The sequence below is a fragment of the Typopeltis vanoorti genome, chromosome 14, assembly GCF_054136105.1.
Source record: "Typopeltis vanoorti isolate ZY-2024b chromosome 14, IOZ_Tvanoo_1.0, whole genome shotgun sequence".
In the NCBI taxonomy this organism is placed as follows: Eukaryota; Metazoa; Arthropoda; class Arachnida; order Uropygi; family Thelyphonidae; genus Typopeltis; species Typopeltis vanoorti.
Genome location: NC_143562.1, coordinates 56579922 through 56604112, shown reverse-complemented (window position 1 = coordinate 56604112; position 24191 = coordinate 56579922). Strand labels below are relative to the sequence as shown.

At 36.1% G+C, this 24191-nt stretch overlaps 1 protein-coding gene across 1 annotated transcript in view; it reads right to left on the bottom strand.

Annotated features, from left to right (window-relative positions):
• Window positions 1-2515: 2515 nt before the first annotated feature.
• The window catches only part of LOC150099499 (dnaJ homolog subfamily B member 12-like), a 241175-nt gene continuing 219499 nt past the window's right edge, over window positions 2516-24191 (bottom strand). Inside the window, exon 9 of the mRNA XM_090403692.1 lies at window positions 2516-2821. Coding sequence (XP_090259818.1) covers window positions 2697-2821 — 125 coding nt within the window. The 3' untranslated portion in view covers window positions 2516-2696. The remainder of the gene's footprint in view (window positions 2822-24191) is intronic.

Here is a 24191-nt window from a genome sequence, read left to right as displayed (position 1 = left end):
AGGCCATTACCTAAACTATGAAGCCTGGTGGCAGAGCTGGAATTGCCCAGAGTTGTTTCTACTGGTACAAACTCTGATAGTTGTAGTAGGAAGAACACATGCTGAGAGATATGCAATACTTTTGGATAACATAATGCTTCAACTATTATAGCAGTTTTATGGAACAGATCTATGTAGTGTTCAACAATGCACCATGTCATTATTCAGATGCTATTACAATGATTTGAAGAATATCATTTGGAAAAACTTTTGACTTGCATGCAATCAGTCCTAATCCTAACCCAACAGAATAATGCCTTGGAGATGAATTGGAAAACGAAGGCCAGTCTAGTGTGTTCAACAACGGTATGTGGACAAGTAATCATGAGGAAATAGTCCAAAATAACAAAATCATGAACTGGTAAAGAGTATATCTAGAAGGGTGACAGGTGTGATCAAGGCCAAAGAAGGGCCTGCACACACACACTAATGAGATATGCATGTGATTTAGGCTTCTCTAAACCATAATGCTGTCCCAACTTATTTCAGCATAGAATATAAAGTCTGACCTGACCTCTACATTAAGCTAATCATGGATTGAAAAAGAAAAAGACAGAGAGAGAGAAAGGAGGGTAGAAAACCCAACATGTGTGAAATTCACATATTTAATGCAAAAAAACAAGAGCTGTTTTTTTTTTAGTTTATTCTGGTTATGGCAAACAAAGCTCTAAACATACATCATTATGTATGTTTGGGGTCATTATTGTTCAATCTATACATTAATGACATTAGGAGGGTCTAACAGGATATGTGCAATTGTTTCTTGATGATGATAGGCCAGGCAATCAGGGATGCTACTGATATCCAGCACTTACAAAATGATTGGAATAGGCTGAAAATTTGGGCAAACGAAAATGGCTATCAGTTTAATGTTAGCAAGTGTAAAAATTTGAAGTTCAAAAGTCACATAGCAAAAGTTGCAAATACAACTCAGAGGATAATTGCAATGTTTAAGCGAACCTTGACATGTAAGGATAAGGAAGTCATTTTGACTCTTTATAAGACCTTGAGAAGACCCCCACCTGGATTTCTGTGTGCAGATTTGGTTTCTCAGGTTCCAAGGGGATAAAGAAGCTGTAGAAAGGATGCAAAAAAGAGTTATAAAGATTAAACTCAGATTATGGGATTTAGATTATGAGGACAGATTGTATGTGGATTAGACTCTGGTTAATAGGAGAAAGAGGGGTAATATGATAGAGGTCTATAAACTTCTGAATTGGTGTTATAGGATATCATCTCATGAATTTTCTGTTATATGGAAGGTGAGGAGAGAACACAAGGCATCCAGTTAAATTTGTTCGCAGTCAAGAAAGGGGTGAAAGCTGTTTTTTTCCTTCACAGAGCAGTGAGCGAGTGGAATAGTTTGACTTTTTAAGGGTTAGTGAATGCATCTAGCATGAATGAATTTAAGGAAAGGTATGACAGCTGGTATGCCAGCTGTCTAATTATAGCCTCTCTCGATGAGTCCTTGACTTCTGGAGGTCTCAGATAATAATAATTATGTTGTTGATACACTCAAAATTTTGCTGTAAAACCGTGAAGATGTTATGAGGCATCTAGAAATGAAGATTATGTAAGAAAGTATTTAAATGATTTTTACTACTAATAAATGGATATGAAAAAAAAAAAAACTTTTACTGAAACAATAATGTTATCGAAAATGAGTAATTGTCCAAATTAAAGATATTTCTTATGCCTAGAATACAAGGCATCCAGGTGGCATGTAATTTTACTTTTGTCATTAAACATAGAGAGAGAGAGTAGCAAGATTACTCAGGTGATAATCAACTTTGAGCATTTTGGTATAACAGCTATCAATCACATGGCTAAATAAAAAGGTTTTTGGTACATGTGAATTTGTTCCTACAAAACATTTGACAATGGAACACATCTGACATTCATCAACAGAAATTTTATACCATTTTGAATTCCGAACTCCATTTAATATTGCCAAATGGAGATATCATTCTTCCCTAAAAGTTTCTTCATTTGCAGTCTATTAACTCAGTGCTGCTGAGTGTATATCAGTTAATTTTAAGTGAATAACACCATTTCTAATGCTGCATTGTATCCAGGGGTGTGCCAGTAGTGTCCGGCGCCTGTGTGCAAACTTTAGTTGGCACTCCTACCCCCACCTCCAATAAAAAAATCACTTTAAAACACGTTTTTTTTTTTTTTAAGTATTTCCTCCTCTTTGGCACCTGTGTGCATCGCACACATTGCACATATGGCCAGCGCATCCCTGATTGTATCAGAATTAGAAATGATTTCATTCACATAACACTTTTATCTTTCTCTATTCATAATAAGCAGTCACCTGATTCATTGCTCAGACCATATACATGCTCAGCATAACCTAAAATTATATTTAAAGTTTAGCATCATTTTCAACTTAATCTTCGGACATGCTTTTGATGAGCTCATCAAAAGGGATATAGAATAAAGGGAAAGAACATTTAAAGAAGGAGCTACTGCAGAGTCTTCTAATTTTTATAACATATGTATAAACTTCAACAAATGATTAAAACTATTAACAAACCAAACCAAAACTGTACAGTTATCAGAGCAGATGGCATTGCATTATGGTGCTTTCATCTCAAAATCTGAAATGCAATAAATACTAATAAACAGTAATATTTACATTATGTATATATTTTTCACCATTCTCTTTCACTGCTATAAAGTTCACTTAACAGTTCACAAGAAGGTGTTTTTAGACTTTTTGCTCTTTCTTCTAATCCTCTGTCCCTAAGGTTTCTTGCTCGCCATATCATACTTTCTCCTGTAAAAAATAAAATAGTTTATAAAATTATCTGTGTGTATAGGTAATTTTGGCTTCTGATAATAGTAACATCATACTACAAACTAATTACAATCAAAAAGCCTGAAACACACACACCCACCCACCCTAGGTGATGATCAGTTTATTAAGTACATCATCCACAGAGTCTTCAGCAAAGCTGAAGACTGTGACGAGTGTCTGTTTCAGACTAATGCAAGTAGTAGCGATTTTTTGATTAATTTGTGATTTTATGGTGCAAGGACAGCAAAGGTCATACCGTGCCAGGAACACAAGGTTACAGCAGTACACAGAGTATTAATAAATAAATAAGAAAATACTTCATCATCATCATGAAATTTCTGATATATATCCTCAGGAGTGTACAGGATAATTATGATAGTACCACATGAAAAATTTACACCATTACTAATTTCTGATCCACCATTTTCCTCCAGATTAATCTGTAATCTGTCAAGACTCCATAAATTAACCTCCCAACCGGCCAGGATGTATATATACATCCAGCAAATCCTGGATATGATTCAGACCTGTTGAAAGAACATGGATGAGAAGTGCATTTGACCGTCATGTCCATTAGAAGGTGCAATAATCCTTCACGCTGATGAGAACACTTAACAAGATTACCTTGCTTCAGTTACCTATTGCCAGAAATGCAGTTGCTTGTGGTTTGCTCAGTAACTGGAATCTAAGTTATGCAAGACTAAATACCTACAACTTACATTTATTTTTGCTACTTGTTTTATCATATAATTATGTTTTTTATGTTGTGCCCATACACAAGAGGTTGGTTGATCAACCTATAGTACATTAGTATAGTGTATGGGTAGTGGGTTGGGAAAGGAGGAACTTGTTTACATTTGATTTAAATGACTGTAAATTGTATTCCTTGGGAAACATAGCAGGTGGGAGACTGTTCTACAGTGCAGGGATGAAGGAGGAGGAGGAGGAGGAAAAGAAACATGTTCTGTTTGTTTCTAGGTGTACTATGAAGGAATGTTGAGCAGCAGCTGCACGTGTTCCAATGAGCTTAGTACTGAGTGGAGGAATTACTGATGTTATTTCAGATGAGCATTTCCCATGGAAATATTTGAAGAATATACAGGGTGTTCGGGATAAATTTGACATATTTATAATTAATTATATTTTTCCGTAAGTTACATGTATTAACACACACTTCTCTTCATTTAAAAGTTTGGACCCTTCTTCATTCATATACAAGATGTCAGAAAGGATGGATAGCTGGAACCCACCTGAATCATGGAAGAGAATAACTTGTATCATGATGATTCGTGCCCGCCATCAAAATAAGGATATTACGACTACTGCCCAATGCTCCCTGAATACAGTAAAAACAATCAGGAATGAACTAGAGACTTGCAATGGTGACTACGAGGATGTAGCAAGAAGAAAGATCCCTAGCAGACGATCTGATTGCGTTCGTACAGCAGAATTCCTCGCAAATCTGCAGGAACAGGTGTTGAAGAACCCTGGCATTGGAATTCGGGCTTTGTTCGTGGAGTTGCTAACTGTAGTAAAGCCCTGGATAACAAGGGTAGCCAATGGTAGGCCGTATGTATGGCAGCAGGATTCGGCCCCTTGCCACACCTCTGGGAAAAGTCAAAAATGGTTGTCTGAAAATTTCTACGACTTCACCAGTCCAAATGTTTGGCCTCCAAACTCCCCAGACCTTAACCCCATGGATTATTTTGTATGGGGCGCAGTTGAAAAAGACACCAATCGCACTTCCAGTAATACAAAAGCCCAGTTAATGGATAAAATTAAAACAGTTTTTGCGGCCCTTCCCAGGGAGACTGTAGCATCAGCTTGTTCGAGGTTCCGAAGCAGAATTGAAGCTGTGATCGATGCTAATGGTGGTTATTTTGAGTAAATCTTGTTGATAGTATTGTAATTAACTCTGCCTGTAATGTTTTTTTGTCAATTCATTAAATTTAATAGATACAAAGAAGATTTTCTTTTTCCTTACGAAACTGTCAAATTTATCCCGAACACCCTGTACATACTGCAGAAACCAAATGTCTAAGAGAAAGTGGGAGGAGAGAGTTGGTAAGAGATGGGTCATTAATAAGTCTAATTGCTCCCCTCTGTATTGAGTCAAGCATTTTGAGAGAGCTTTTAGGGGGCCCCATCCCATATGTGGGAGCAGTATTCAATAGCTGGTGGATTTGTGCTTTGTATGATGTTGACAGCTGTTCAGGGATGAAGTAACATCTTGAGCAAAAGAGAAACCCTAGTTATTTTGAAGCTAAGGATGCAATGGTTGTGATGTGTTTGTGCCAGGAGAGATTTGATGTGAGGGTAATTCCAAGAAGAGAGATCTCAAACTGTCTGAAAATTTGGGTATCGTCAAAAAGGATACTGGGAAAAAATGGTTCTTTTTTATGGGAAGCAGAACAGAACTGGGTTTTATTAGTATTGAAATTGATGAGGTTATCCAAACCCCCATTGTAGTATGGCTTGGAGATCAGAATTGAGGGTGGTGGTTGATGTTCTGTAGGTTGAGGCGAGATGTGTAGGGTAAGGTTTATCAAATGAAAGCGAGGAGTGTAGTGTGCTGTCGTCTGCAAAACTATGTACTGGGTTGGAGGTCAACTGAAGTAGGTCATTGATATATAGCAGGAAGAGGATTGGTGAGAGGATAAGGAGCCATCCACCATCACACACAGTGTGCATCCAGACAGAAATCTGGCAATCCAACTATAGACGTCTTGGGGCAGACTGAATGATGGTAGTTTGCTTAGTAAGCCTTTGTGCCAAACCCGGTCAAAGGCGTTGGAGATATCAAGTGCAAGCACTTGAGATTTGCCAAACTTCTCCATGGCATTTGTCCAGAGATCGGTGACATATGTGAGCATATCTCCTGTTGATCAGCAACGATGGAATCCATACTGGAAGTTGTTTATTAGTTGAGTATCTTCAAGGTAGTGTAGGAGTTGGGAATTGATGATTTTTTCCATTACTTTTGACAGGACTGAGTCAAGCAAGACAGGGTGATAGTTGGATGGCAGTGACTTGTCACAATTCTTGGGAATAGGCTGAATATAGGTCAATTTCCAGTGTGGGATAGATTCCAGTGGAGTAAGAGAGTATATATAGGTGACATAGGATAGGAGTCAGTTCTGGTGCACAAACTTTCATTAGAATTGAGGAAATGCCATCAGGACCAAGAGACTTTTTTGTGTCTAATTTGGACAGTATTTTTCTGATCTCATCCTGGCAAAAGGATATGGGGGGGGGGGCATTGTATGTATTTTAGAGTGTCTGGAATGGTTGGGGGATATATAGCAGGAAGCCAATGCATGCATAATTGATGGTAAACAAAGTGTGACGCCAGAAGATTGGCTTTTACTGTGGGTGATGACGCAATAGAGCCATCTAGGTATGATAAGGACAGGAATAGTGTTTGGCAGAAGTTACAGCCAACTGCTTTGTCGAGAGACCAAAAGGCTCAGCTGTCGTTTGGACAGGCTGCTAGTTTCCTGCATTTTACTCTTTTGAACTCCGTTTTGGAAGCATTGATTGTTTTTTTTTTGCATCTATTTCAGGCTTTGGTATAAGCAGTGCCAGCACTAGGGTCTTTGCCGCCTGCATGCAATTTCTATCTAAGCGCCCCTGTAATTATCCGGGCGTGTGTGGTTCTTTTACGATAATAAAAATCTAAATTATTTGAAATTTCTTAAATAAATTTTGACAAAACAGCCACACGTTAGTTCGCTAAATGTAACGAACAAGGGGGTTGACTAAGCAGGATAATCGTTAAAAACCCGAATATTCAAAAAATTCTCAAAATTTAAAGCAAATTTTGATAAAGCCACTTCACTTTGATCGTTGAATATAATGATACAGGGATTATAGCCTTCTCACCGACCCGAATTGCTAACAAAATTAAAATGAATTTTAATTAAAGTTAAAATTTATTTGAACTAAAGTTTAAAATTTTTTTTGCATTTTACAAGTTACTAAATCCTTAATAACTTGTAAAAGGTTTTTTAATAATTTTTATAAGTGGAACTATATTTTAGGAAAATAAAAGAAACTCAAGATAGATGAGAAAATAAGAAAAGAATTCAGAAATAATTAGAACATTTAATATAAGTATTCAAAAAATAAAATCTTCACAGAATAACAGAAAATAAATTAAATTACATAAATATACTTGAATATTTTCTTTATTAAAATTTTAGGGTTTTTGATTTCATATTTACAAAATTAGAAATAATGGTCTTAACGTCTAATTCTGAACATATCTCATTTTCAATAGCTATTAACGCCAAACTAACAAGCCTATTTTGTGACATACTTGTTCTTAATGTTCTCCGCTCGCTACACTAACAGGTAAGGTTAATAGTATTCTTAAAGCAATTGAAAAGTTAGGGAAAGATAAATTATTGGACACAATAAAATTAAGAATATCGAAAGGGTTTTGAATATTTAAATTATCCTTCCGAAAAATATCCCAGAAAGCACATAACTCATCATATAGTTCTATTGCATTTACGGCTTTATTGTCGCTGTCCTTCAAGAGAATCTCTAAATCGTCACAATTTTTTTGTAAATCTTCGTTGTTAATTTGTAGTAATCTATACAAGAAATTGAAATTATCATAATAAGTTTTTAGTTGTTCAAAACGTTCTATTAACAAACACATTGCAATGTCTAGAAGTGTGTAAAACACATTCACTCTAATTTATCTTCTGGCGATTGTGGCGTTTCGTAATGATGCTCGTAGTCAAATTGTCGTGTCTTCTTTCGTCGTCGAACTTCCGTACCAGTTTTAAATTCTTGTTCTCCATTCACCTCTTTACTCAGTTCTTTTGCCGTTTTTAGAACTTCTTTAAAATTTGTATCTGATCGATACTCTTGTAAGAATATTTTTAAATTTTCGATAGATTCTAAAGCAAGTGTAATGTTCATATTTTTGTCTTGAAGCATTTTACTCTTAGGGTTTATTCTGTTAAATCATGCTAAGTTATAAGAAAGCAAATAAATATGTAGTCCTTTATTTGAGCACATAATGTTTGTGCTTCATGCTGAGTTTATTAAAATTTTGATTATTTAAAATTTCAAAAAGCGCATCGTAAATTTCTCCTAACTGATATCGTAGAGGGCAGGTTGCATTAATTTTACTTTCCCATCGCATTTCTGATGGCTGTTTCAATGTTAAATTTTTTATGAACTTTAAAAAAATTGCCCAGCGTTTGTAAGAGAATGAAAAGAAATTGTATATTTCTTGAATAATTGCAAAGAAACTAATTGTTTCTTTGCAAAAACTGCACACTCTAAATTTAATGATTAAATTTAGGGTATGTGCAGCACATGGCACGTAAAAAGCTCGAGGATTTTTGTTCAAAAGCAAATTTTGGAGCCTATATTTTTCCCCTTTCTTATTATCCCCATTGTCATACCCTTGACCTCGCATGTCTTCAATGGGAATGTTCCATTTTTCCAGTTGTTCCATTATTGTTGCACATAAACCACGTCCTGTGGAATCTGATATATCTGCAAAACCTAAAAAGTTTTCCCTGATCTTGACAATAACATTGTCACAGGAAACAAAGCGAATATTAATGGTCATTTGTTCTGTTTTACTTGCATCAGGTGTGCAGTCTAAAATTATGGAATAATATTTAGATTTTCGAATTGATACTAAAACTGTATCCCTGATTGCGTTACTTAAAGTTTCTAATATTTCATTTTGACTGTCTTTACTCAAATAGTGTACCCTATTGTTTCGTTGTAGGGTCCTTTCAACATGATTTTCCATAATGGGATCAAACGTCACAAACAGTTTGACTAATTTTAAAAAATTGCCGTTATTCCTTTCATATAATTTATCAGGTGATCCACGAAAAGCTAAATTTTGGCTGCCAAGGAATTTTATAATTTCAATCAAGCATTCTAAAACACTCGTCCAATATTTCATTTCCATTTCATACATGCTTTGAGTCTGGCAATCAATAGTAGTTTTGTTTTTTAAATTTTTATCAAGTTCCTTCCATTTTAAGAAATTTTTCTTATGAGTTAAACTAGTCTCATGTCTATGCAAAGTTGTACTTACATTTCTTCAATCGTTATAACCTTCTACAAAACCTTGATTCAGCAGGTGCGAAACATTTGCAACAAAAGCAAACAACAGAATTTAAAGTTTCGTAATAAATGAGTCATGTTCTTGGCATGAGCTGCCTGTTTTCCATTATTCTATTATAATACGTATCGCCAAATTTACGACCATATGGCCGTAGGGTCCTTTCAACATGATTTTCCATAATGGGATCAAACTTCACAAACAGTTTGACTAATTTTAAAAAATTGACGTTGTTCCTTTCATATAATTTATCAGGTGATCCACGAAAAGCTAAATTTTGGCTGCCAAGGAATTTTATAATTTCAATCAAGCATTCTAAAACACTCGTCCAATATTTCTTTTCCATTTCATACATGCTTTGAGTCTGGCATCCTTGAAGTATGGAGTAATTACTTTGAAAAACTGCTAAATGAAACAAGCAGTGATGACAGCACAGTGATAAAAAACACTGACCAGGCATGCAGTCAGGAATACATATCCATACATGAAGTAGAAAAAGCCATCAAAGGCTTGAAATGTGGAAAGGCAGCAGGAGTAGATGATATTCGACCAGAAATGCTGAAGCATGGTGGTATAAGAGTCTTACAGTGGCTGCACTGCATAGTTCAGAAAGCCTGGACAGAGGGACGAATTCCTGATGAGTGGAGTAGAGCTCTCATAGTACCCATATATAAAAAGGGAAATAAAACTGAATGTGAGAATTACAGAGGTATTTCCCTACTAAGTATTCCTGGCAAGATCTATGCAAGTATACTTGAGAAACGGTTGAGAAGAATTGTGGAAGAAAAGCTTGGTGAAGAACAAGCTGGATTCAGGCCAAATAGAGGCTGTCAGGATCAGATCTTCACTTTACGACAAATAGTCGAGAAAGCATGGGAATATAACAAAGATCTGTATTTAAGTTTTGTCGATTTGGAAAAGGCATATGACAAGGTGCCAAGAGAGAAGCTGTTCAATACGCTGCAGTTATATGGTGTCAATGAGGCATTATATCAAGCAATACTTAGTCTTTATTTGAGTTGTGAGTCAGCAGTTAGAATTGAAGGAAGTACAGGAAGATGGTTTAATGTTAAATCTGGTGTGAGACAAGGATGTACATTATCCCCTCTGTTATTCATTATCTATATGGATCACATTATAAAGGAATGTGGTATTAAACCTGATATCAAAATTGGAGATGTTAATGTCAGCTCTTTGCTTTATGCAGATGATGTTATACTTCTAAATAAATCTGCTACAAGTCTGCAAGATTCTCTGACTAAATTGAATAGCTGTTGTAATAGATATGGTATGAAGGTCAGCAATAAAAAGACAAAGACAATAAAAATAGGCAGAATCATTGAAAATGTCAACTGTGTTGTGAATGGAGAACCTGTGGAACAAGTAAAACATTTCAGCTACTTAGGCACAATTTTTACTGAAGATGGTAAACTAAATATAGAAATAGACAACAGAATCAGCAAAGCTGGTATCATGGGAAGTCAATTGAATAAATTCATATGGAATAAGAAAGAAATTAGTCGGAACACTAAATTAGCTGTATACAAGACTGTGTTCAAACCAATTTTAACTTATGGATCTGAGAGCTGGGTCAGAAGTAAAACACTTGACCAAAGATTAGAGACCGCAGATATGAGAGTCCTGAGAAAGATTAGAGGCGTGAACAGATGGCATCAATGGCAATATCATATTAAAAATGAGGATATTAGGAAAGAACTTGACATTGTCAGCATCCAGGAATGCGTTAGCACAGCTAATCTCAGATGGTATGGTCACTTAAATAGAATGGGAGAGGAAAGATTAGCAAAACAAGTATTCTCTGCCAGGTTGGCAGGAAAACGACCCAGAGGAAGACCAAGATATAGGTGGATTGATACAGTACAAAGAGCCTTAGACGATAGAAATATAAGATCTGATAATGTTGGAGTCTTGACAAGTAACAGACTGATTTGGAGTAAAATTGTAGATAGGAAGTTAGTAATGATGTAATTTTTTCATGTAGTACTGTCATATCCTGTACACCCCTTGAGGGTACATGGCAGGAATTTGATGATGATGATGTATCTCTGGGATATATTATATTTTTCTTTTTAACAGACCCCATTTCAATTAAAACAACTTGTAATTTTTCATCAATATTTTCCCATTCAGCTGGATCTTCTAAATTTACAGAGACTAACAATGTGTTTTTTGTCATGTTGTACCATCATTTTTTATTTCTGCTCAGGACATGGACTGGTTATTACTAACACCATGTTCCAACATAAAAATGTGCACAAATTCGCATGGAGAGAAGAGGCTAGGAATAAGAAAAGTCTCATTGACTATGTTATTGTTGACAGTGATATTTTCTCATTGGTACAGGACACCAGAGTGTACAGAGGATTTGAAATTGGAAGTGATCACTATTTAGTCTTGAGCAGGATAAAATTGAATTTCATATCGAAAAGAATAATATGTAAGAAAGTTTTAAAGCGAATAAAAGTTGAACAGCTCTCAGATGTGAACTGTAGACTAAAATACAGAAAGATTATTGAAGAAAAAATTGATTGATTTTGCCAGAGAGGCATGTGGTGAGGTTGTGTGCAAGGATAAAAAAATCAGAACTCCCTGGTGGACACAGGAAGTTAAAGAGGCAGTGAAGGAAAAGAAGAAAGCATATCAAAAGTTCCTGGCAAATAAGTCAGCTTTTACTCTTACAGAATACAGAGACAAATGTAAGAAAGGTAAACAGTGTGTAAAACTAGCTAAACAAAAGTCATGGGAGGACTTTGGCAAGAATATAGAAAATAAATATCAAGAAGTTGGCAAAATATTCTGGAGGTTGTTGATGAAGAAGCTTAGGTATGGAGGAAAGAGTGCTGTAAAAGGAATTAGAGATGATAAAGGTGACATGAAAACAGGAGAAAAAGATATCCTTGAAGTATGGAGTAATTACTTTGAAAAACTGCTAAATGAAACAAGCAGTGATGACAGCACAGTGGTAAAAAATACTGAACAGGCATGTTGTCAGGAATACATATCCATACTTGAAGTAGAAAGAGACATCAAAGGCTTGAAATGTGGAAAGGCAGCAGGAGTAGATGATATTCGACCAGAAATGCTGAAGTATGGTGGTATAAAAGTCTTACAGTGGCTGCACTGCATAGTTCAGAAAGCCTGGACAGAGGAACGAATTCCCGATGATTGGAGTAGAGCTCTCATAGTACCCATATATAAAAAGGGAAATAAAACTGAATGTGAGAAATACAGAGGTATTTCCCTACTGAGTGTTCCTGGCAAGATCTATGCAAGTATACTTGAGAAACGGTTGAGAAGAATTGTGGAAGAAAAGCTTGGTGAAGAACAAGTTGGATTCAGGCCAAATAGAGGCTGTCAGGATCAGATCTTCACTTTACGACAAATAGTCGAGAAAGCATGGGAATATAACAAAGATCTGTATTTAAGTTTTGTTGATTTGGAAAAGGCATATGACAAGGTGCCAAGAGAGAAGCTATTCAATACGCTGCAGTTATATGGTGTCAATGGGGCATTATATCAAGCAATACTTAGTCTTTATTTGAGTTGTAAGTCAGCAGTTAGAATTGAAGGAAGTACAGGAAGATGGTTTAATGTTAAATCTGGTGTGAGACAAGGATGTACATTATCTCCTCTGTTATTCATTATCTATATGGATCACATTATGAAGGAAAGTGGTATTAAACCTGATATCAAAATTGGAGATGTTAATGTCAGCTCTTTGCTTTATGCAGATGATGTTATACTTCTAAATAAATCCGCTACAAGTCTGCAAGATTCTCTGACTAAATTGAATAGTTGTTGTAATAGATATGGTATGAAGGTCAGCAATAAAAAGACAAAGACAATGAAAATAGGCAGAATCATTGAAAATGTCAACTGTGTTGTGAATGGAGAACCTGTGGAACAAGTAAAACATTTCAGCTACTTAGGCACAATTTTTACTGAAGATGGTAAATTAAATATAGAAATAGACAACAGAATCAGCAAAGCTGGTATGGTGGGAAGTGAATTGAATAAATTCATATGGAATAAGAGAGAAATTAGTCAGAACACTAAATTAGCTGTATACAAGACAGTGTTCAAACCAGTTTTAACTTATGGATCTGAGAGCTGGGTCAGAAGTAAAACACTTGACCAAAGACTAAAGACCGCAGATATGAGAGTCCTGAGAAAGATTAGAGGCGTGAACAGATGGCATCAATGGCAATATCATATTAAAAATGAGGATATTAGGAAAGAACTTGACATTGTCAGCATCCAGGAATGCATTAGCAGAGCTAATCTCAGGTGGTATGGTCACTTAAATAGAATGGGAGAGGAAAGATTAGCAAAACAAGTGTTCTCTGCCAGGTTGGCAGGAAAACGACCCAGAGGAAGACCAAGATATAGGTGGATTGATACGGTACAAAGTGCCTTAGACGATAGAAATATAAGATTTGATAATGTTGGAGTCTTGACAAGTAACAGACTGATTTGGAGGAAAATTGTAGATAGGAAGTTAGTAATGATGTAATTTTTTCATGTAGTACTGTCATATCCTGTACACCCCTTGAGGGTACATGGCAGGGATTTGATGATGATAACAATGTGTTTGTTTCGTGGTTAACTACAACTAAATCTTCTCCTAACTGATTTTCACTTAAATCATGCGTCTTGTTATCTTATTCAATAGTTGCAATAGTACTTTCATGCAAACTGGATGTGCACAGTTCGTCAACTCTGATTTCTGATGTATCGATTTTGTGCACCGGATAACTTTTTTTAATTTTTGATTCCATTTCTATTTTATACTCACAAGAAGTTATTACACAGCACTATACAGAGACATAATAACAGTTTGCACTGCACTACTGTCAGTTGCCTACTGGAGATGCGTACCACATGACTGGTTTATCTAGCAACAAATGTTTTGTACGAAAATTCGTTTCTGCGCATGTTCACCATTTCACTTTAGATAGACTGCAGTAGACACAACATTCTGCAGGCAAGCGTCTGCTCTCGCTGCAAAATTGTAAACAGCCAGCTGATCAAAGAGGCAGTAATATACAATTTTTTAAAATTTTTATTCGGTGTATCCGGCCTTATTTATTTTAATATTGATCATTCTAAGAATATTTTGTTTTTATGATAAAAATTTTGTTTCTTAAAAATGAACTTATGAACCATGCCCCGGCGGCGGCGGCGATCCCTTCGTAGCGGTGCCCACATGCCTGCTTCCGCCGGCTCTGGTTATAAGCTCTAAAGGAGGATGAGGTTCTTGATTTCAGCCAGTTATGGTATGTCTGGTGTTTCATCTGTACAGGCTTTCACATCTTTTGGAGAACCAGGGGTTTAGTTAGAGAACGCAGGTCAGAGTACTGTGTGGAATGTATGTTTTTCATACCTGTGAGGATTATTTTGGTAATAATCGGTGCATATGTTTGGGTTGGAAGGCCGGAAGCAATAGCCCAACTTGGCATTGTTATAATGACTACACTTGTATGTCTGTGTAAGCATTGTTGCATGGGGGAGGAGATGAGCACTAGATTGCAGTCAAAATTACCCAGGGGGGGGGGGTGTCACTACTTTCACTGTGTATTTGGAGGGGTCATTGGTGAGGAAGAGATCTAGGGTGTCTGGGGAGTGGTTTTTAATGCCAGTGTAAAATAAGAGATATCATTTCATATTTCTTCACTTAAAATTGTATCAATTTGGAAGTGATACAATACATTTTATTCTCACAGAACTTGATTCAAGATAATTATTTTTTGTCAAACAATTATTTTATTAATTCATGAAAATCCGAATCTTAAAATAAATACAGCCTTCATCTGTTCCAAATTAAGTATTCTTTATTTTTTATTCATAATCTTAGTTCAAAGGTTAGTTCACAGATTGCATGACGGTTCGCACTTTTTATGATTTTGCTTTATAATAAATTTAGTTTAATCCTTTATCCAAGTGTGAGCAAACAAAGTTTGCGCCTGAAAGTATCTTCAGGACTGGGGTAACACCTTCTGGAGATACCAGCCAGAAGCGTTAGCAAGGTCATCTCTAACGCTTCTGGCTGGTATCTCCACTTGGGCCTGGCTCCCACTGAAGAGATCTCAATAAAGGTTGAAACTAGTCTGGGTAGTGGCCCTTCCCTTAATGCATAACATTAGACATATCTGCAAGGAGATGTGTTTTGCATTATGGGAGATAATGAGATAGGAGTGTTGGTAGCTTGCTCCACCTTTGCAAGGAGGTGCCCTGGTGTTGCACCACCTTACCCCAGTCCTGAAGATACTTTCAGGCACAAACTTTGTTTGCTCACACTTGGATAAAGGATTAAACTAAATTTATTATATTCTAACCAAGTGAAAAATAAACTTTCATCATGATTTTACTTTATAGTGAATCATACATCAATCTTGAATCATATCACATAATGTACAATCTCTATAACATAATCTGTAGTTCTTTGCACTTCAACTTTCTTGGTTTCCCCTAACCACTCACTACAAATCGAAATAAACAGCGGTTATGAAGTCAACTGTTATGTACATATTTTCGGCTAATTTTAATATTATGCAGCAGTTTTGAAGTAGCGATACTTTCCCTACAGTTAATCATTCGAAACTTGTATAGGTGCATGCATCAAAATGAAATTTTCTTTCCCAAATTTTTATAATAGAATTAAAATTGTATTTTTATAATAGAATTAAAATTTTTTTTTTTGGGGGGGGGGATACCCCCCCCAAAAAATATTTCACACACAAATACTGTTAGATAACATGTGTACACTGTCTTTTTGTTTGAATTCGTTATTTTTCAAAGAAATTGTACCAGACAACTTAATATTATGATACCAAAATTAAATTGTGATTATTATAAATCATTAAATTATGTGATATTGATATTTTCTTAAAAAACGAATTTTTTTTTAAGAAAAAGAAACAGAAATAAAAATAACACCACTGAACTTTCTTTTGTGTGGTATGCACATAAACAGGTTTACATGGTGAAAATATAGCATAGTGTTTCTAAAACTTAGAATAATTTCAGCAGACAAATGATTTTAGATGCAAAGAAATATTACAGAATTTGAAACTTTGACGGTACAACAATATTATTGCCTCATTTCTTTGGTCAAAATGGTAAAATGAAGTAATAGATTTTGAATACTGTCTGTGAAAGCTTCAAACCATTAGAAATTTAGAGTAGTCATGTAATTGAGTTCCATGAGAGGAGGGGAGAGAGCGGTAGAAAATCTTCAAAATGAGCACAAATTTTAAATCATTCCGTATAGGATGTCCTTTACATTATATTTTCAACATATCTACAGTGATTATGCACTGGATATTATGGTAACATGCAACTACAAACAAAAAAAGAAGAAAAAAGAAAAACTGTTGCAATTTTAAGCAAAAGACGAAGGCGAAGAGTCCCTGCTAAAATATCATTGGATATAAATTTTTGATACTAAAAAAGACTCACAATCAGAAACTAAGTAATGCTGTTTAACATGATTTGTTGTTCATAAAAACAGAAGCAAAAAAAATTCATTTCTAAAACTGAAATGTGACGATCCATATAATGGAATTTTGTAAGGAAAGAAAGCAAAAGGTCATATTCATTTCAATAAATGCTATTAAAAAAAATATAAATATTTGGCATATTTTGAAAACAAATATACATTTGAAAATTCAGAAAAAAAATTGTTCCTATATTGTCAGTAAAGTGAAAGACCAATCAGTGCAACTGTTCTGTTGCACTAATTTGAAGAATAAAAGACAGTAATTTACTACTTCTAAATACATTTATTGCAAAGGCTGGTCTGTTATTTCAGGATTGATTATTTCATTTCATACATGTGAAATTCAATATTCCATTTTATTTTTGGGAAGAGACACAATAAATAAATTGTGCAGCAAGAAGGTCAAATATCATAGGACAGTAAAAGAAATTCCAAGTAACACAGTACATGTAAAGACAAGTGACAAAAAAAGGTAACTCCACCCCAGTTAATTTGTTGATGGCTCTAAAATCACCGTGAAGGGATTAACAATGAAGGAGGGTAATTGCATGATAAAAGGTAGAATGCCAATGAAGTTTTGATCCATGAAAAATGCTGGGGTGGTCTGGCTATTTCATCCACCTCGGCCGGTAGGGAGAGTAAAGATGCCAAGAAATTATATTCCGGATTTAATTCTTTATCCAAGTGTGAGCAAACAAAGTTTACACATGAAGTATCTTCATAACTGGGCTACTTGTATACATCAATTGCCTTAGTATCCCATAATGCGATGCACATATCCTTAAAGACGTATAATGCTATGCATTATGGGAAGGGCCACTAACCAGACTGGTTTCACTATACAAGTGAACAGAATTCTCCAAAAACTCAGGCAATCCCCCTAGATCACTCTAAACTCAGCAAGTGCGAGTGACCCAAAGGATAATTTTACTCATCAGTGGTCCCATTTCACCATGGAGAGGAACCCTCAGCAATGGCCCTGCCCAAAGGCAGGCTCACCCCTAACACCGAGCAGAGCCGCTCATATCTCAGCACAGAGACTACTTCAATACTAAAGCATATCAGTATGAGCCAGACCAAAAGTGATACCAAGGTTGAAGTAATTTAGAAGTCATATTTCCATATACAAGTAGTCAAAAGGCATCACACCTTATTACTAAAAATAATCTGGATTAGAGACAGATGTTGAACATTTTTTTCACTTGGTTATACTATAAATTAAAGATGCCAAGAAATTATATTCTTCGTTTAATCCTTTATTCAAGTGTAAGCAAACAAAGTTTGTGAGTGAAGTATCTTCATGGCTGCATTATGGGATACGAAGGCAATTGATGTGAAGTCATTAAACCATATACAAGTAGCCCAGGCGTGAAGATAATTCACATGCAAACTTTGTTCGCTTACACTTGGATAAAGGATTAAACCAAGAATATAATCATTTCTTGGCATCTTTAATTTATAGTATAAACCAGTGGTTGCCAAAGTGGTCGATATAACATTGTTAGGGGTCGATAGAAAAACATAAGACATCATTGTATGGGTAATATTTAATTCGGTTAACTTGGATTACCTCCATCCTGAATGACAATGCAATTAAGAGTGAATTGTGGGAACAGTGACATGAATAGGACATGTAAGATGGAGCAAGGTCATGAAAATAGTTACGGAGGCCAATCAAGTAGGCCAAAATGACGTATTTACCAATAAACAGATGTTGGTGGTTTCCGACATATAAAAAAGATTGTGTTATTGTTATCTAAATTAAATTTTATATTTTATATATTATTTATCCCTCCTATCAAATATGTAATGTTAAGAAGGACGTCAAAAACAAAAACATATCCCTTTGACGTTAAGCCAATATAGTAATTATACTATATTATACATACAATGAATACTGTAACTATAAAATAAACAATCTAAAAACTCACATAAGCATCTTTTTTGCTTGTCCTATTATAATTACGTAATAGTAAAATAGAGGGGGTCGATAAAAAGTCAAGAAACTCTTGAAGGGGTCGACAGTCAAAGAAGTTTGGCGATCCCTGGTATAAATAGTCCAAAAAAACTTAATGTCGAGACTCCAATATTATCAGATCTTATATTTCAGTCTTTTAAGGCACTTTTTACTGTATCAATCCATCTACATCTTGGTCTATGATCCAGATTGAATGCGGTATCTGCCACCTTCCAAACCACATTGCCAACAATATTAGGCTAGATGTTGGTTTTTGGTGGTCTTGCTATGGTGAGAACACAGGCTACATCCAGTCTAATATTGTTGGCGATGTGGTTTGGAAGGTGGTAGATACAGCACTCAATCTGAATCATAGACCAAGACCAAAGACCAAGATGTAGATGGACTGATACAGTAAAAAGTGCCTTAAAAGACCAAAATATAAGATCTGATAATATTGGAGTCTTGACATTGTCAAAAGTTTTTATTGACTGTTTATACTATAAATAAAAGATGTCAAGAAATTATTATATTCTTGGTTTAATCCTTTATCCAAGTGTAAGCAAACAAAGTTTGCATGTGAATTATCTTCACGACTGAGCTACTTGTATATGGTCTAATGACTTCACATCAATTGCCTTCATATCCCATAATGCAGTCATGAAGTATCTTCAACTCACAAATTAGAAAACTCTATAGGCTCCTTAAGAAGGTCACTTCTTGGCCTGTGGAAGTTACTAACAAATTAAAACCCTTTAACTCTAGACCCTCCCCGTATTTATGGGCTCCCAAAAATACACACACAAAATGTGCCTTTACGTCCCATAGTGGATGGCATTGATTCCCCCATGTACAAATTAGCCAAACATTTAGCCACAGCACTCACACGTTATACTGGCAACACACCATCACACATAAAAAACTCAGCCCACTTCAAAGCCAGTGTAGAAAACCTTACACTCCAACACTGACATAACGGTCAGTTTTGACATCTCCTCCTTATTCACAAATGTCCCACTCAAGGAAACCTTAGAGCTCATCCAAGCCAAATTTCCACCCTGATATCTCAGCCCTATTTCAGTTCACAATGAACTCAGGTTATTTGGCAGGGAAAATTCTACAAACAGATAGAGGGGACAGGGGGTTCACCACTCTCCCTTGAAGAGAAAGCCATAAATTCTGTCCCACAAAATCCTATCATATGGCTTCGCTACATTGATGATGTGTTTGCTATTTGGCCACATGGCTCTGATACACTCCTCTCCTCTCCTTCCTAACACACTTAAACAACCAACACCCCCAGAATCAAGTTCACCCTGGAAAAAGAGGAAAACAGCCTTCCTTTCCTAGTCACCTGCACAGCCTGATGGAACCTTGGTTTTCTCAGTTTATAGAAAACCCACCCATATACAGGCAGGTACATTCCCCAACAATTCCCCCCACACACACACACAACAATATGGAGTTATTAAGACACTATACAACAGGGCTACACTAATCTGTTCAAATGACAATGCCCTTACCACTGAACTAAATCACATCCTTAACATTTCCTCAGCCAATGACTACAACCCCTAAAAAATACTAAAACCAGTGAACCACAGCCCCCCCCCCCTTCACAAAAAAAGATTACTCTAAATCCATCACCATTCCCTACATCCAGGGCACCTCAGTAAAAATTACCAAAATCCTGAATAAACATGACCTGACCTCTTGTTACAGACCATATAGAAAATTGGCATCCCTTATCTGCTCCACTAAAGACCAACCAGTTCCCCTAGACCTACCTGGTGTATATCAGGTCCCTTGCAGCTGTAAGCTGTCCTACTTTGGCCAAACAGGAAGGACAGCGAATATCAGAATTTCTGAACACAAGGACTACATCCAGTTTCACCATTACAGCCGCTCTGGGATCAGACCATGCTGTGGATACACACCACAGAATACGGCAGAAGAAAGCCACAGTAATACACCGCAGCAAGTATAAATTTGAAAGACTATTCATGGAATCAGCCTCAGCCCTAAGACACATGCCAAACCTCAACAAATTTGGATGCATGACACTGCTCCAAATTTGGGAGACATACATCTTGAGAAATTCAGCCCAAAAGCCAAGAATACCTAATATAGGGTTACCATCAGGACTTTAGGAAAAACAGTAGTTTCCTTGCGTCTACCTCATTTGCCATTTTTAATGCCTGCATGCACTTGTTTTAATCTTATGTTCCCATGAAGATGGCAACGTCACATTGCCGAAATATAGGTAGTATATATTAAACTTTATTTTAATTTATATTCCAGTATACATTGTGAATTCCTTAAGTTATTTAGTAATCATGTGCAACCAACGTATACGCCTTTCTACGAGAATTACATCTTGGTCTTTTTCCTACCAACCTAGCAAAGAACCTTGCTTTGCTAATCTTTCCTCTCCCATTCTATTTAAGTGACCATACCACCTGAGATTAACTCTACTAACACATTCCTAAATGGCAACTTCTTGAATAGCAGGCAGTCTCAAGTAGAATGATGTGGGCAAATATCAGATTGGTGAACTGGGCAATGAAACTTATTTGTATCTATGGTCCTAGAAGTTTCCATTAAGGTAGAAGTGGAGGAATTTTTTGAGGCCTTTACAGAAAGCAACTGACACAATGAAAAAACAAAAGTTGGTCCTTATTGGGGATCTAAATAGCAGAGTAGAAAATTACTGTCAGACATATAGAAATATTTGGGGAAATTTGGTGAAAAAGCAAAGCTAATAATAATGGCAAATACCTGTTGGATTTCTACTTAGGACATGGACTGGTTATCATTAACATAATGTTCCAACATAAAAATGTGCATAAATTCATGGAGAGAAGAGCCAAGGAATAAGAAAGCCTCATTGACTATGTTATTATTGATAGTGATGTTTTCTCACTGCTGCAGGACACTAGAGTATACAGAGGATTTGAAATTGGAAGTGATCACTATTTAGTCTTGAGCAGGATAAAATTGAACTTCACATTGAAAAGAAGAACATGTAAGAAAGTTTTAAAGTGAATAAAAGTTGAGCAGCTCTCAGAAGTGAACTGTAAACTAAAATACACAAAGATTATTGAAGAAAAAATGAAAGAGTTTGAGAACAGGATCCAAACCTTGGAGATTCAGTGGAAAGCCTCACCACATGCCTCTCTGGCTGAATCCCTGATTGATTCAGCCAGAGAGGCATGTGGTGAGGTTGTCTGCAAGGATAGAAAAATCAGAACTCCATGGTGGACACAGCAAGTTAAAGAGGCAGTGAAGGAAAAGAAGAAAGCATATCAAAAGTTCTGGCAAATAAGTCCGCTTGTGCTCTTAGAGAATACAGAGACAAATGTAAGAAAGTTAAACACTGTGTAAAACTAGCTGAACAAAAGTCATGGGAGGACTTTGGCAAGAATATAGAAAATAAATATCAAGAAGGTGGTAAGATATTCTGGAGGTTGTTGAAGAAGCTTAAAAATGGAGGAAAGAGTGCTTTAACTTGATGTATATCAAGGATATCTTTTGGAGTAATTACTTCAAAAAATTGCTAAATGAAATAAGCAGTGACAGCACAGCGGTAAAAAACACTCAACAGGCATGCAATCAGGAATACATATTGTTATATTTTTGCCGTGTCTGCGCCAATGTTATGTATTTTTGCTCTTCCTTATATTAATTTCTTCCTTCATGAATTTTCCTCTACAATATTTACAAGACTTATAAAATTTCCCTGACCCTAATATCTGTATCACTTCTTACATGTTCATTCTATAAGGAAAGCAAACTCTTTATCTCTAGTCGATTCCTAATTTTACTCACGTGCTTGCCCTGACTGTTAAAGGTCATTGCTTGCTAAAAGAAATGAATCCTCTAATTTCTTTCTGGGGCCGTCTCCTCTTCAGATATTGACAAATTTATTTTTTAAAGCTGCGTAAGCCAATATCTTAGAATAGAGGGGGACTCTTATTCAGGGAGACTTTTCCAGACCTTTGGTGCACATAGGTGAATAAATTTAGTGCTTAAACTCATAAATTAAATGCTCTACTATGGCTAAGTTAATTCTGGTTTGCGGTCGTAACCTCTATAACATGTTATGCCTTTCTTTCAACCCCCCCCGCTATGGTTCAGATTAATGAGTGGTAGTTTTGGTTCATATCTCAGGCAAAACTCAGGTATAAAAGAAAAAATATATTTATTGGAATCTAAAGACATAATATACACTTAGACCAATCTCACTTTCAATTAGTTCAATGACATGCTAAATCAAACTTTTTCAAACTGATTAATACTCTAATACATGAACAATAAATCCTTCTTTTGAGTTAGAGACTTAACACACATAATATACACATTATACACTTCTACCAAATTTTCTACCTACTATTTTAGTCTTGCAGAATAAACTAGTCACAATCATCTATAATCATTCCTAACAATTTGTCTTATGGATATCAGCCGCTGCTAAATAATCACTTAAAGTTCTCAAATACTGTCCATACTCGATTAACACACTACAATGATCTTTCCCTTTTTCCGACTGGGTAATTATACAACAAAATCTGTACTTTACTTCGATACTTCCATAAGCCTGCATCCACGTGGTGGGTCACTATGGTCATCAGATTAAACTATGCTCTATACCTGGTGTTTTTTCCCTAGTCTATTCTCGATCTGTTTCGGGCCATCCTCGTTTCTAGCTGCCAGTTCATAATATACGTCCACAATAGTATTCCGTTGGAACTTTCAGCGAAGGCAGCATGTGCCGACATCTCACGCTTCAGTACTGGCAGAAATTCAGACATCGAAGAGAAAGGCGCACCCTCCGATATCGAACTCGCCAAGAAACACCATCAGGAACCACCGGTCCATGAGAAAAGTCAAATCATCATACAGCAAAACAGGCAAAAAAAACCTTGAGAAAGGGGTGCAAACCCTTTTTATTCTCCCTTCACTTCCCCCCTTTTTAGCACCCTCTTACTACTTTCTGCGATCTTTTCCCGCCAGCTACTTTCTTCGTCTGCGGCAACTTCAGCACATCGTGGGACCATAGCAGCGTCTTCCGGGAAACGAATGTGCATCACTTTCTGAGATTGCCAATGCCTCAGGTCCGCCCGTGACCTTTGGACTAATGTTTACATCTAATTTACCCATTCATTGTATACATGATGCATTCCATATAATACTAATTTATACATTAAGTTCTTTACATGGTATTACAATTCTACTAAAAGGAGGTAATTCTATTTCTATTTATAGTTAGTACTTTATTTCTTCTGTTCGAGTACAAGTTTTTTCTCTCAGCTGATTTTTCTGACTTGTTAAATCCTGAATGAATTGTTTCTTTAATAAAGTGCTTCATTCAGGATATAACAATATCTATACTTGAAGTAGAAAAAGCCATTAAAAGCATGAAATGTGGAAAAGCAGCAGGAGTAGATGATTTGCTTGGTTCAGTGCCATGGCATGTAAAACTGCAAGGGCTGGATGTCAATAGAGCATGGGAAGTGGTCAAGGAACATTTACAGGAGGTTATGGCTGATTGTATACCTAGGGTCCGAATAGTAAAACAAGTAGGGGTTAAATGGATGAATAACACCATTAAGCTTGAGCTGCAAAAAAAAAGAAACAACTGTGGATGGAATTTAAAGAGAAAGGTGACCTGCAGGCACATGAACGGTATAATCACCACCTGGATGATATACTTTGCAAAAGTATATCATCCAGGTGGTGACATTGCAGAAACGAATAAACCATTAGATTA